At 48.4% G+C, this 14,427-nt stretch overlaps 1 protein-coding gene across 2 annotated transcripts in view; it reads left to right on the plus strand.

Annotated features, from left to right (window-relative positions):
• LOC6597085 (echinoderm microtubule-associated protein-like CG42247) overlaps positions 1 to 13,989 on the plus strand; it is a 36,358-nt gene extending 22,369 nt beyond the window's left edge. For both annotated transcript variants that reach the window (XM_026989657.1, XM_026989658.1), the window contains exons 2-11: positions 4,220 to 4,414; positions 10,832 to 10,948; positions 11,088 to 11,476; positions 11,538 to 11,687; positions 11,751 to 11,922; positions 11,984 to 12,079; positions 12,156 to 12,554; positions 12,622 to 13,039; positions 13,117 to 13,513; positions 13,614 to 13,989. In XM_026989657.1, coding sequence (XP_026845458.1) covers positions 4,220 to 4,414; positions 10,832 to 10,948; positions 11,088 to 11,476; positions 11,538 to 11,687; positions 11,751 to 11,922; positions 11,984 to 12,079; positions 12,156 to 12,554; positions 12,622 to 13,039; positions 13,117 to 13,513; positions 13,614 to 13,767 — 2,487 coding nt within the window. In that variant the 3' untranslated portion in view covers positions 13,768 to 13,989. The remainder of the gene's footprint in view (positions 1 to 4,219; positions 4,415 to 10,831; positions 10,949 to 11,087; positions 11,477 to 11,537; positions 11,688 to 11,750; positions 11,923 to 11,983; positions 12,080 to 12,155; positions 12,555 to 12,621; positions 13,040 to 13,116; positions 13,514 to 13,613) is intronic.
• Positions 13,990 to 14,427: the final 438 nt, after the last annotated feature.

Genomic DNA, 14,427 nt, shown 5'->3' on the forward strand with positions numbered 1-14,427 from the left:
ACAAAGAGACCGGCTCCGTGTCCGGCACATCACATACAGACACACGCACACACACACATATGTATCTCTCGTGGCTCCCAGCCTCCCTGCGCGTCTCACACACATCTCTTAATTTCACATTTCATTTTTTTTTCCACTGACAGCGGAAGCGAGAGGTTGGTAAAAAAGTTGGCTGAAAGTTTAAATGACTTTTGTTGTTTTTCTAAGTGTTTTTTAATGGTCTACGTGTGCTGGCCGCTGCATCTCATGCTGTCCTCCTGTCTGGCTAGCTGGCTGGCTGGCTGGCCTTTGTTGATGTATGCCCAATTTTAAATATTGTATTGCCTTGTATGGCATGTGTGTGCGTGTTTGCGGCACGTGGCGTGTGCCACGTCAGCCCAAATGTATGCTGCGCCCCATATTGAGTATGATATTTGCATTAGCCACTAAGTTACTCTAAACTGCTGAATAGGAGGAAAACCCAAGGGGAGGAAAGGCATCGAGCCAACGCACCATCCCTGGGAAAGTCCTTAGATCCAGCCACTTCCAGAGCAAGCCAGAATTTATGACGTGTTTGGACTAGAGGCTTGGGTCCCAGATTACAATTAGGTCCTGTAACGGAACTTCCCAATTGCTCCCTTTATTCAATCTTATTTTAACCCATCATCCACCAATCCATGACAAACAAATCTCCCAAAAGGTGAAACCCTCCCCCTTTCGATATTAAGTATACGCACAGCTGTCCATAAATTGTAAATTCCAATAAACATTGCTCGCGCGCTGCCAGGAGTGGACCGGGGGACCCAGACAGAAATGTCAATATATGGGAGTATTTATTTGTTTACCAGTTTATCGGGAAAACTATTTTATTTGCCTACGGGTATGCCGGAACAAAACACATTTCGGGCCGCTTCCCACAGCCCGCTGCTGGCTCCCCAAAGTAATAATCACTAAGATTATGGGGGGACAGGGGTCTGGGCCTTGGCTTAAATATGCGTAAAATGCGGCAGCTTAATCCGCCGCCGCTCAGACGCTGCCACACCCCAAAGTCAGCGCCTTCGGGTTGTGTCACGTTGTGTCGTGGCGTTGTCGTTGTCGTTGGCTTCACTGAATTTTCTGCGAGGCTGCACGTCAAACGGGACAAGGGCTTTGAAGTTGCGCTTAGATTCCGCCCCGGCCCCTTTTTTATTGGGGCCCGCCCTCTTCCAACTTGCTTAAAGTTTAATTGAGCGCGTAATTTAAGCTTTTCGCCAAGCTGCCCCATGCCCCAACTCCGGCTCCGGCTCCGGCTACGACTCTGATGCTAGTTGCTAAGTGGCAGGACCAGCAGCCACTTCCCCAAGTGGGAGTCAAGTAGAAGTGTCGTTCCCCAAGGGCCGGGCTAGGCCAATCGCTGCTTAAAGTTTCTCCCGCATCCAGCAAATCCCTTATGCTTAAATAAATAAAATATTATTTAGTCAATCACGAGGTTTTCAAACAAATTGCTGAATGAATAAATCGTTTCCAAAAAAGAAACGGTTTTTAATTAAAAACATGAAGGGAAGTCTGCCTGAGTCACATCGAAGTCCTTAACACCCTTACATTTTAACGTCTAACGTCCTGTTCCCAGATCCAATCAGATGTCCAGGCATACAAAAGGCTTCAAAATATAAGAGTGTTCCACGCAGAATAGAGCGATACTCCACAAGTTGAACATGCTCTCTTCACCGGAGAGTATCCCATGAGGAATTAAAAGAATTTCACAGGAAAAATTGCATAAGCTATAAATAATTAGAAATTATATCGAAAATACTCCAGAAATAATCGCATTACCACTAATAATTCCAATTATAAAATTTGATTAATTTTGATGGATTATTAGAGATAATATTGAGAGAGTGAGAGTGAGAGGAAGCCAGAAAAATGTTTTGTAGAAGTATTCTGCTGAAGGAGAGATCCCAATGTTTTTGTTCAATAGAAAATATTCATTCGCAATTTAATGGTTGGCATAAAAAATTGTTTTCTGGCGATACTATTTTTTTTTTTATTGAATTTTTTCCCGGCTCCCGCTCCGTGTCTGTCCACTGGTGCTCCCACTCGCAGTATCAGTGCCAGGTTGAATCCCGACGACAACAACAATCATTGACACATCCATACGCTTTGCACAAACCAAATCCACACAGGTACAGATGTCTGTATGTATGTATACACCCACACACATTCAGACAAATACTACATGAAGGATATTTGAATTTTTGCATTTTGTTGAATTTCAATTAAAAGCCTTGATTTTGATTGTACCTTGTGCACATGCTGGGCTCCTGCAAAGAGCTTTCTATACGCTCAAAGAGCGTAGGCCCAGACACAGACCGAGACCCCAAACATCATTCGGTTTTTCGGGTCAAACGGGGGTCCCGGCTCCCGGCTACCGGCTCCGGCCCGACAAAGAAAACGTAAAATGGCCGGTTGAGGAATTGTGTTAAAAACGAATTTACATTAATTTCAGTTTACAGTTTTTGTACCGTCCTCCGTTCCGGCTCCCGTATTCGGTTTACAATTATTGTACGAGTGTATCGCCCTTGCCTCGGACCCTCATCCCCGCTCAAGCGTCCCTGCTTCCCTCACCTTTGGTGAAGAATCAATTGCGGCAAGACGAGAGAAGGAGAGCCAGAAGGAAAATTAAATTGAAAATCCATCCGACCCGAATGTGGAATTAAAATTAAATTTCTACCTACGAATTTTTAAATCAAACGAAAGCAACCCAAACGACAGACAGGCACGGCAACGACGATAGGGAGAAGAAAAACAATTAAAATTAAATTAAGAAATTTATTTATTTTGAATTATGGTCCCACTTCTATTCCTGACTCTCCCCATCGACTGGGGATTCTGTAGAGGTGGAGCTGGAAAATATATCAAAATATGAGAAACAAATGAAAAACAAGACAAATGCATCTGTCAAATTGACTGTGGGAGAGTGTCCACAACTCAATTTAAAGGATCCTGTTCCTCCAACATGCATATACCAAGAATGCCACATTTGCATACCTGTATGGATGTATACATATTTGTCAAAGACTTCTCGGCTGCGAACGAAAGAGATGCCTGGGGCAATTACTGATGATTAGGCAAATGGAAAGCTTACGGCAAAAATACATACAGATGTGCGTAGCCGTGTCATGTATCATGTATCATGTATCATTAACCTCATCGAACTGTTGAGTGGAATGGTGGAAGGGAGGCTTGGAGCGTTCTGCTGATAATTTATTCAAGTTGTGGCCGAACTAATCTCGCAATGTCAGTTACTGTAATCATTCAATGAGATAAAAGAGCATGCCAATATCCACCTACACAGGCAGATTTCTTTTCCAGTCTTAGGCAGACTTGGCGGCAGAAAAAACGCTCTAGAGATGAGAGCGTGACATCGAAAGTGATTGCCAGATGTGAATCACGAGTCAGACAGTCATCATAGAAAGGATTGCCATTCAAGAAAATGTTTGGTAGATGGTAGATGCTTAAGATTTCCATCATCTTTTCGCAGTCCGCTCACGAACTCCTATCTAAGACCGAGCCGACGCGTCGTCGAGCAATTTCGATACCTTTGGCCGAAAAAGAGGCGAGAGCAAAAAGTTCAGAAACAGACAACCAACTTAGCCTCACGCACAGCTAGGGGTACACGGGTACGGGTACGGCTACGGGTACGGGTTCGGGTACTCGTTGTGTTCCGAAGAGCACACAATCACAATCTGCCAGTGCGTGAGTGTTTGCGTGGATGAGATTTGGTTGATTTTGGCATTTTGGGGTGACGTGAGTGGGTGCGTGTCCAGATACGTGTTCACGTCGACGTCCATGGTCAAGCCAGAGCTGGTGCCGGAGCCGGAGCCGGACCCGGAGCTGGAGCGGTGCGTGCTGCAAAACAATTTAATTAATTCCAGATTTGCGAGGAATTTTTCGCGAAAGCCGCGGTGGCGATGGCAGCGATCTGAATGTGGCATATGCATACTCGTACGCACAATATACATATTGTATGGAAAATGAGGTTGGGATGGTATGGGATGGGGTTGGAAATGGCGATGCCCATGCCGATGCCGCTGCCGATGCCGATGCCGATGGGAGATGAGAAGTGGATAGTAGCCCATTGCCAAAAATTCAGCAATTCGCACGTACTTTTACTATTTATTTGTTTCTCACTTGCTATACTTTTCTCTCTCTCTCTCTCCCTCTCCCTCTCTATCTCTTTCATTTTCTTTTATTCGGATAGCCTGCCAGCTACGGCAAGAAGAACGGGATGTGGTATGCATCGCCTGGAAATCAGGGCTGGGGCTCCAAGCCCGCCAGTCGGAAGCCCTCAATAATGGAAGCGGATTTGGGCACATTATCGACCACATCAGGCTCGATAAAGCGCAGTGCCGGCCGTGTGATACGCATCATCAATAATTTGGATCATTCGGTGCAGGTGAGTGCAGGGGGGTCCGAGTACGGCTCTGGCTCTGGGTCTGGCTCTGGGTCTGGGTCTGGGTCTGGGTCTGGGTCCTCTCCTGACATCACAGACTCGTACGATATTTATTGTTTCAGCATACCCAGGACCATGACCCGGCCCAGGCCCTCAACAATGCACACAAATATTTGTGTTGTGGAAGTGCAGTGATGTGGGGGACTCTGCTGCGAAATTGCTCCTCGTGCGTTGCATTTTGCAGAATTTTTGCTATTTCCCTGAATCGGTATTTGTTTTTGTTATTGTATTTGCGCTGGGGCAGCGATGCGTTGGGCAAATGTTTTAATTGGCGCGATTAAAGCGCGCATCGGACTGCAATATTTATGTAAATTTATGTTTGACTATTGCATTAGAGCGTCGCGACAAGCGCACAAGCCGCCACTTGGAGCCGAGGCTGAGCTGCCAAAGTCCACTGAAATTTATGCAAAGTGATGGCCGAAATATGCGGAAAGCCAGCCGGTAAAAATATTCTTAAATATTCAACGGAGGAAATTCGAAATTCGGAATCCGGAAAGTTTTATACAAATACGAGTGCGAGCATATAGCCACCTCTGACCTGGCAAATAGTGAAAATGCATTTTGTCAAAAGTTTACTTTTCAGCTTCGCTGGTGGGCCAAAAAATTGGGGCCGCCGCCAGCGCCGCCAACTCCGCCAACTCCGAGGTCGATTGAATGCCAAACCGATTCGCTTTTGTTTATATAAATATTTGCCATAAATATTTAATGGCCAGCGCAGTTTATTTATTTATTTTGCTCCCCTTTTTTTCATCCATTCTGACCCCGCAACTGACTATCTGTCATTAAGGGATCCAGCGCATAAATAATTCGACAATTTATATACCCAGGACACACATTGGAATAAAGTTTTGTGTGTGTTTTCTGCAAAAACCCTTGGACCAACTCTCGGGACCATCATTAGTTGCGGTTGCCATTTTTCAAACGCAATCTCCCCTCCCCTCGACACCCGTCTTTTTTTTTTTGACTCGGTTTTCGGCCTGGCCGTAATGACTGCGCAATTATAATTCCCAATTTATTATACATTTTCTATTAAATCGTTCCCCGTGCAAGTGCAGGGATTAAATTTTCATGACAATCAACAAAAACCCATTCACTTTGACATTCAAAAAATGTCGAAAGGTTCTGTGTGGGAGTCTGAAAGAAGGGTGCAATTAACCTTTGCCCACTTTCGGGGTCGGAGCTGGGGAGGGGACTGGGTTTCGGGGTTTCGGGGCCCTGCAGCAATCATATGGAAAATCAATTGTCTGCAATTTGTGTTTTATTGTACTCGTACTGGTATGCAGGCAGGCGGTTGGATAAACAGCCGAAAAGCCGAACGGCAACAAAATTGAAGCCACGGTCAATTTGGTAATTTCCGCTGACATACCCCCTGCAAAAACAAGCAAAAACAACCAAAAACAAGAAGGCAGACGAAAAACGAGGGACGGCCTGGGAAAACTCCTGCATTCGGAGGGCTACTCTTTCCCCCTCGCTCTGGCAGTCTCGTAATTTATGTTATTATTACGAAAATGCCTTTAAAATATGAATTGGCCGAAGCCACTATAAACGTAGTCCGTCTCCGCCTCCCCTCCTCCAAAGCCGTTGTCGTAGTAACGTTTTATGGTAATTTTCCTAAGTGCAAGTAAAATTTTTGTAGCCCTTTTTTCCCAGGTGGGATACGCGAAGACTGGGTGGGGCTTTCGTGCCGTTTTATGAATCAAAATACATTACGTTGTGGGCGTTTCGACACCTTGCGGCGCGTGGGTGTGATCAAGGGCCGTTTCAACCTTGGCCGAGGAATTCGCTGCGTCTGATCGACCCAATCCAAGGTGGTGAGAGTGCCTGTCCATCTGCCGGAGACCAGACCTGAATCGAATCCCATTAATGGGAAAGACAATGCCAGACAACGGCAGACAATGGAAAAATAGGCGACAACAAAAGCAAGCTAGGCAGAGCCCCTCTCCGCTCCTCTCCCCGCCGGCAAGACCCACTTAATGGAGTTTGCAATGCAAATTTGACCAAAGTACAACCGACAACAACTGCAAAATAGGAAACTGTACGAGTAGTAGTCGCTGTTTTTGTTGTTCAACCCACCGAACACTGCACGCGCTCAATGACCAAGGCCAAGGACATGTCGTCGTCGTCGTCGTCGTCGTCGTCGTCGCTGTCGTTGTCGGTCGGGCCAGAGGACGGAGTCCCGGCTAAAATATATATTTTGTACAAAAATCGCTGAAAGTACGGAGTACGGCGCCGCCGCCAAACACCAAATGCTGACGCCGATTCCACTACACGTACATTACTCGGAGATCCGATTCCATCGAGCACAGTGGTGCAAGGCGAGTAATGAATGGATGGAAACCATTGAAGAGAACCCAACTCAACTCCATACGCATCTCAGGAACGATAGATCTGCAAGGAGAGATTTCTGGAAAGATTCCGTAATAATAGGCTCCAATAGACTACAATTTGGAGCTCATTATTTCCCCCAATCTGTGGACACTGTGCACCGCATCGCCCACTTGTTTCCTGCTCCTGGGTCCGTTCTGTGTCTGTGTCTGTGTCTTTTCCCATGTTTGTGTTTGCGTTTGTGTCTGTTGGTTTTGTTTGCGTCTGGGCTCTGTTTTGAGCGACTACATCCACATCTACATCTATATCAATGTCTACGTCTGCATCAAGTGCCTCTGGTGCCTCGGCTGCCTCGGCTGATGTTCGCACGGGGTAATGCAATTGAAAGGCACAATAAATGGCTATGCATAATGGCATGCACTCAATATTGGCGCTGCAACAGCAACACCAACAGCACCAACAGCAGCCCCCCTTAACTTTTCCTATATGTAGGACTGTGGGATTGGGGTTGGGCGTTTGCCAATCTAAAGTGCAACGTGTCACATTGTATTTTGCTTTTGTTTGCAACTTGCAACCTGCAACTCAGGTGTTTGACGTATGAAACAAATTTGGCCTTCAGTTATTATGTGTTTATGCACATGACATGTAATGAATGCACATTGAGATATGTGTAGGTATTTTCCTGCACATAGGGAGGCCACGGGGCGGACTGACGTGCTCTCCTGCTCTTGGCCATGTGTATATTTGACGAAGACAAACACTGGCCAAGAAAATATGTATAAAATTAGGGATCTTTCTGCTGCCGCAACCCAGGAATGCGCTCCTTCAATGAAATACACATCTTCGATAGTCCTGCTGCAGATAATGCATAAAGAGTTTCCATCTTTTCCACTAGGGTTCTGCTATAAATATTTCTTAGATTCGATTTAACCGCCCCCCTCCGAAGCCCCAAAGTCAGACCGTCGTTTTCATTTAAATAACTCTGGTCCCTTTTATGCAACTCCATGGACGTTGTCGATGACGACAGTGAGGACTACAAAGCTGCCGCTTTGCCGCCCCTCCAGCCACCTCTTTGGCCCCCCCCTGCAGTTTAACGTCTTTTGTTTTATGCATGTTTGTGTTTTATTGGAATTCCTTTGTATCGGAGCGGAGCAAGCAAACGAAAATATTTGAAAAATTGGAGTGGTTTGGACGTCACCAAGATTAAATCAGCCATGCAACGGCCCAACGATTGAATGTCGGAAAAAACCCTCCACCCCACACCCCCCTTAAAGGATGGGTGGGCGGAGGGCGGAGAGAAATGCTGAAAATTTAAATCACACACAGGACACAGAATGCACAGCCAGATGAAGGACCTGTGTCCACGTCGATGCCCGCTTCCTTCCGGCAGCTGTTTGCCGTCTCTCCCTGACCCCCTCCCTACCAATTGCCACCCCCCCTTCTCCGCGCAGTACCTGAATGGGGAATGTGAGAACGGAACCCGAACCCGAACCCAAACCCCAACCCATATACGAAAAGTGCACGTAATTGGCTTAACAAACGCCATTTGTTTGGGGTCACGTGATTGGAGCTGCCAACGTTCTCGGTAATGTAATTATTTGCTCACATAATTATATTTGTTTATACGAGTAGTCAATGCCGAGGCAGAGGCCTCTGTGCATCATCAGGACATCTTATGAATAGCTCCCGTGTGTGATTTTGCATGTATATATACGAGCATCTGTGTGCACACACACACACGCACACGCACACAAGGGAAGAGACTGAGAGATATGTATCCATGCATAATTTATGGCAGGGCCAGGGACCGTCTCTGCATCTCTGCATCTCTGCATCGGCCCAAAATGCATTGCACAAAATTATTAAAAGCATCTTCTGCAGCAGCTTCTGTCCCTTCAATTCATTTTCCGGCAAATTAAGTGACACTCGATTGGGGGGCTGTGAAGGAGGAGCTTTTCCAAAGAGAAACTGATTTTGAACTGAGAAAATGTACTTTAAGAGCTGTTGATGGACATTGGATGGATTGGAAAACTTGAACAATGGTGGTTTTTATTGCATTTCTAGGATACAGAGTCTCCCTAGTCTCTTATTTATTTCACTTATTCCAACCATTCCGTCAGGATCTTAATTTCAAACGGCCGCTTTTCGCCGGACAGTTGGGTCGCAGGTGTACCGGTTTGATAAACCATCAATATATGTACGTATATTGTGATAAATAGAGGCGGACGGCGGACGGCGGACGGCGGCCGCTCCAAACAATCGTTAGGGCCCGGTCCGATAAGGCCGACACCTGAACCAGTTAACCTAACGACCCATAAAGGACATGCGTCGTCGCTGTAAATCAAATTTCTAACAACAAAAAAGTGAGACAACAACGCATAAAAACCGATAGATCAAAACAGAGGAAAAAAACCCACGATAAAAAAACGTTTGTTTTCGCATCGGACTAAATAGATGGCCCGAGACTCAATTGACCAACAAATACGACTAGTAGAAAGGAACTAATTCTATTTTAATCGCTAGTGTTTCAGGAAAGGCCTCCTTCTCTGCCTGGCAAAAGGATTACGAGTATTCGTTTCGATCTGAGACTTAAAAAAAGTAATACATTTGCCAGAATGTATCCGATAATTATAATTGATTTGCAAATTACCCTCAAAAACTTTTTATATTTGGTCAACCGAAGCAACCAAAAATCATATTTCCAACTTTTGCGACAGAAAAAGTTCAAATTCTGATTTTAAAAAATGCGCCACGGGTTTTTGGTGTTTGGCCGGGGGCTTGGTCAGGGAGGGACTTGAAACTACGTTGATTTCCTTTTTGCTGACAATCAGTCGGATCTGGTCGGGAAATTAAGTAGCAGAATTGCTCGGGGAAAACCACTCAACACGGACATAAAACCATTAAACCGACGCCTTTTTCGAAGCCAAACTAAATACATAAATTAAACCGAGTTCGCCCAGACACGGCGAAAGTTTATCGTGTGCTCACTCGCCCAATTGTCGCTGGCGCGCTTGGAGCCGCGCGGCGTGGAGTGTGGGGGCAACGGAGAGAGGTATCTCCCATCTGTGTGGTCTGGCAGCTGCTTAAATTTAATGGGGACGCCGTGTTCCAGTGGAGACGGCCCGGCCAGATGATGGCAGAAGAGGCACAAAGACAGATTCTTCTTCGGCACGCGTGAATAGCTGTTATCAGGGCCCTGAAGGTCATTAAAACTCAAGTGTTCCACTCGAAAAGTAAGCAGCGAGAGCAGGAAAGCCAAACTGAAGCGCCAACCGACAAATGCAACAAAGCGTGGCCTTCTTCTGGCCGCACCATCGGTCCGGGCCGAGCTGCTTGTGGGGCTCACCCAATTATGAGAGCACGAGCTCAAGTGCAACAACAACAACAACAACAACAGCAGTAGGAGCAGGAGCAACAGCAGCAGCAGAAACACCCACATCCTCATCCACATCAAGGGGCAAACAATGGTGTCCCTGCCTTTGCCTCAGACTCCCCCCGTCCACCTCCCGGCAGCAACAAATAAAATGTATTAAGCATTAAAATAAAACGCAAACTAGGTCACAGACTCGATTTGTGGAACGCGCCGCAAAGAAGTGGAAATGGATGTAGCCCTGGACAAGGACGAGGGCGCGAGGGCAAGGACACAGGGAGGAGGGAGGAGGGAGGAGGGGAAACAGTCGACGACAGCATATAATTATAAATATTAGTGGGTCCCAGAGTAGGATCCGAGGCAGGACCCGGGCGGAAGTTGCGTGCCGTGACTAAATTTTTGATCGCAGGTCAAGTCAAATGTGTTGAAGGGCCACACACACATACCCATGTAAGCCGTACACACGTACAGCTACGGGACGGGTACAGCTACAGGACGAGTACGGGTACGGGTACGGGTGCATATGTATGTATGCCAGGGGCCAGACTAATTACTCGACCATGTTTAACACGTGATTCTATGTACACATCCACATGCATAATCCCATTTACGGGTTTACCATACCCTCTCATGCCCTCTCACGCTCTCTCGCTCTCCCCTTGCAGTGTCGCGTTTTGTTGAACCTACGCACCTCGCAGCCATTCGAGGAAGTGCTCGAGGATTTGGGTCAAGTGCTGAAAATTAACGGAGCAAAGAAAATGTACACAGGCACTGGCCAGGAGGTAAGCAACGTCAACGGCAACGGCCACGGCGCGGCGACCTTGACGCGGCCTAATAACTTAATGAAGACCAAAGCCTGGCCGAAACTTGCAAAATGATTTGACAAATTGTTTTCTCACCTTTCAACTCACTCACACGCAGGTCCGCAGTTTCTCCCAGCTGCGGAACGAGTTCGCCGACGTGGACACCTTCTACCTGGCCACGGGCACTGCTCTGATTGCCGGCTCACCCATCAGACGGTCGCGGTCGAGACCCTCGGTGGTGGCCGCCGCCCCCATACTGCCCACGGATGAGCTGCCCAAGGTGCCGCTGCGTGGGGCAAGGCCTAGGAGCAAGAGCCGGCCGCGCATACTGTACGCGCCGGAGAGCGAGATATTGCGACCGAATGGGGAGTACACCATGCTGGACATCATGAAGGAGGAGCCCACCAAGGTTACGATCAGGGGCTTGCGGCGTACCTTCTATCCGCCCGTTCACCATGCGCCGGCTGACAACTCGCCGCCGGACAAAAAGTTGCAGCTCCAATGGGTGTAAGCTGGTGCAGGAGTGTTCACTGTACCTCCAGTCACTGTATCAAGTAACTACTTTCAGTCATGGCTACCGTGGCATCGATGCTCGCCGGAACCTGTGGGTCTTGCCGTCCGGGGAGCTGCTCTACTACGTGGCCGCTGTGGCCGTGCTCTTCGATCGGGACGAGGATGCTCAGCGCCACTACACAGGCCACACTGAAGATATTATGTGGTAAGAGTAGCTGTTGACCCCGAATAGATCCCACAGATGTCTAAAGACTCTCATCCCTGCCAGCATGGATGTGCACCCCTCCAGGGAGCTGGTGGCCTCGGGGCAGAAAGCTGGACGCGATCGCAAGTCGCAGGCGCATGTACGGATCTGGAGCACCGAGTCCTTGCAGACACTCTACGTTTTTGGCATGGGCGAACTAGATAGTGGCGTCACTGCCGTGGCATTTTCGCAGCTGGTAAAATTTATCCATCGGAATTACTTTAGATAAGATAACCCTATTGCCTACTCCTTCGCAGAACGGAGGCAGCTACATCCTTGCCGTGGACAGCGGCCGTGAGAGCATCCTGTCCGTTTGGCAGTGGCAATGGGGTCACCTGCTGGGAAAAGTAGCCGTGAGTCCAAAGCCCAAACCATCCAATGAAGCTATATTTCAGACTAATCTAATCTCTGGGCACTGGTCCATTGCAGACACTGCAGGAGGGCCTATCGGGCGCCGCATTCCATCCGCTGGATGATAATCTCATCATCACACACGGGCGCGGCCACCTGGCCTTCTGGCATCGGCGCAAAGATGGCTTCTTCGAGCGGACGGATATTGTCAAGCAGCCATCGCGCTCGCACGTAACGAGCGTGCAATTCGAGCCGGATGGCGATGTCATAACAGCCGACTCGGATGGCTTTATCACCATCTACTCTGTGGACTCCGATGGCGCCTACTTTGTCCGCACCGAGTTCGAGGCCCACAACAAGGGCATCGGCTGCCTGATCATGCTCGGGGAGGGAACGCTGCTGTCGGGCGGCGAAAAGGACCGCAAGATAGCCGCCTGGGACTCCCTGCAGAACTACAAGAAGATTGCCGACACTAAGGTGGTGCTTTCTAGGCGTTTCCCAGAGAGAGCTTTGTTTCATTTATTTTTGTGTATTCCTGTGGCAGCTTCCTGAAGCCGCTGGCGGCGTGCGAACGATTTATCCGCAGCGTCCTGGGCGCAACGATGGCAACATATATGTCGGCACAACCCGCAACAACATCCTCGAGGGCTCGCTGCAGCGCCGCTTCACCCAGGTGGTCTTCGGACATGGCCGGCAGCTGTGGGGTCTGGCCGCACATCCGGATGACGAGCTCTATGCGACGGCTGGTCACGACAAGCATGTGGCGCTGTGGCGCAAGAATAAACTGATCTGGACCATTCAGACGGGGTACGAGTGTGTGGCGTTGGCCTTCCATCCGTTTGGCACTCTTGCTGCGGGCAGCACTGAGGGCCATCTGCTGGTCATCAACTGCGAGAACGGAGCGGTGATGTTGACCCTTCGCGTCTGTGGCTCGCCCCTCAACTGCGTGGCCTACAATCAGGGTAGGATTCAGTACCCTAAGCTTGTCCCAGTCCCACATGATCTAACTCTTGCTTCATTCTCTGACTCTGGCCGACAGTTGGTGACATGATTGCCATGGGCTCACAGAATGGCAGCATTTACCTCTTCCGCGTGTCGCGCGACGGTTTTTCCTACAAGAAGGTCAACAAGATACGCGGCTCCCAGCCCCTGACACACCTGGACTGGAGTATGGATGGCAACTTTGTGCAGACGGTGACAATTGACTTTGACCTGCTGTTCTGGGACGCCAAGTCGCTGTCGCCGGAGCGCAGTCCCATTGCCATGAAGGATGTCAAGTGGCTGACCAACAACTGCACTGTGGGCTTCCTGGTGGCCGGCCAGTGGAGCAATCGCTACTACAGCACCACCAACACCATCGTAGCCACCTGCAGTCGCTCGGCCGCACACGATATGCTTGCCTCTGGCGATGCCGAGGGATATTTGCGTTTGTTCAGGTGAGCTGTGGCGATGGGAGGGGAAAGGAAGGAGGATGGGGAATGGGGAATGCGCTAGCATTCCGCTGATGTAATTAGCTAATCTGATGCGGTTTTACAGGTATCCGTGCATCTCGCCGCGCGCCGAATTCCACGAGTCGAAGGTGTACTCTGGCATGCTGGCCTGCGCCCGCTTCCTGTGCGGGGATCACACACTCATCACGGTGGGCGGCACAGACGCTTCGCTCATGGTGTGGGACATTGTCGAGGAATAGCTGAAATGGCCACCGTGGCGCACCACTGCCCAGTACGAGTCGTGCTACACGGATTACTGGAATCGCCGCACATCGCGGGTCTCCTCCACATTGCTGGACAGTGACTCTGTCGACTATCAGTGACTCCGTTCGAGTCCGATCGGCTCGGTTCTGGACAGTGTTCTGCTTGCTAGAGATTCAAACGAACAACAATTGGCCAGCATTCCGTTTTTTTTTTGTAGATGAACGAAATATTAATATTAGATAATTGCACCAATTGCATTAATACGATCGAAATTCAACATTTTCGAACATTTTTTTGAACAGAAACAAATCACGAGCAAACCGCACTCAAAACGGCTTCCACTCCGAGAATCTTCCGTTAGTCTTGCCATCTGCATTTGTCCCTGCCTTCCCCCATTCGATTAATCAACTAAAACTAACTCTAAATGCCACTGGTGGATACTACAACTATAACTTTACGCAGCGAACAGCCGCAGTCAAAGCCTGACAAACTATACTTCATCTTCCACAACGTCTATATCTTGGTGTGTCGGTACCTTCACCTTCACCTTCCCCGAACAAATGCAAATGCAGTAACATAACCAGACAGTACGACAGTAAGTGACAAACAAACAGACATGCATCTCACCACAAACGCACTCAAACATACGGATAATG

Source organism: Drosophila persimilis, unplaced genomic scaffold (assembly GCF_003286085.1).
Source record: "Drosophila persimilis strain 14011-0111.01,24,50 unplaced genomic scaffold, DperRS2 tig00000431-arrow-pilon, whole genome shotgun sequence".
Classification (NCBI taxonomy): domain Eukaryota; kingdom Metazoa; phylum Arthropoda; class Insecta; order Diptera; family Drosophilidae; genus Drosophila; species Drosophila persimilis.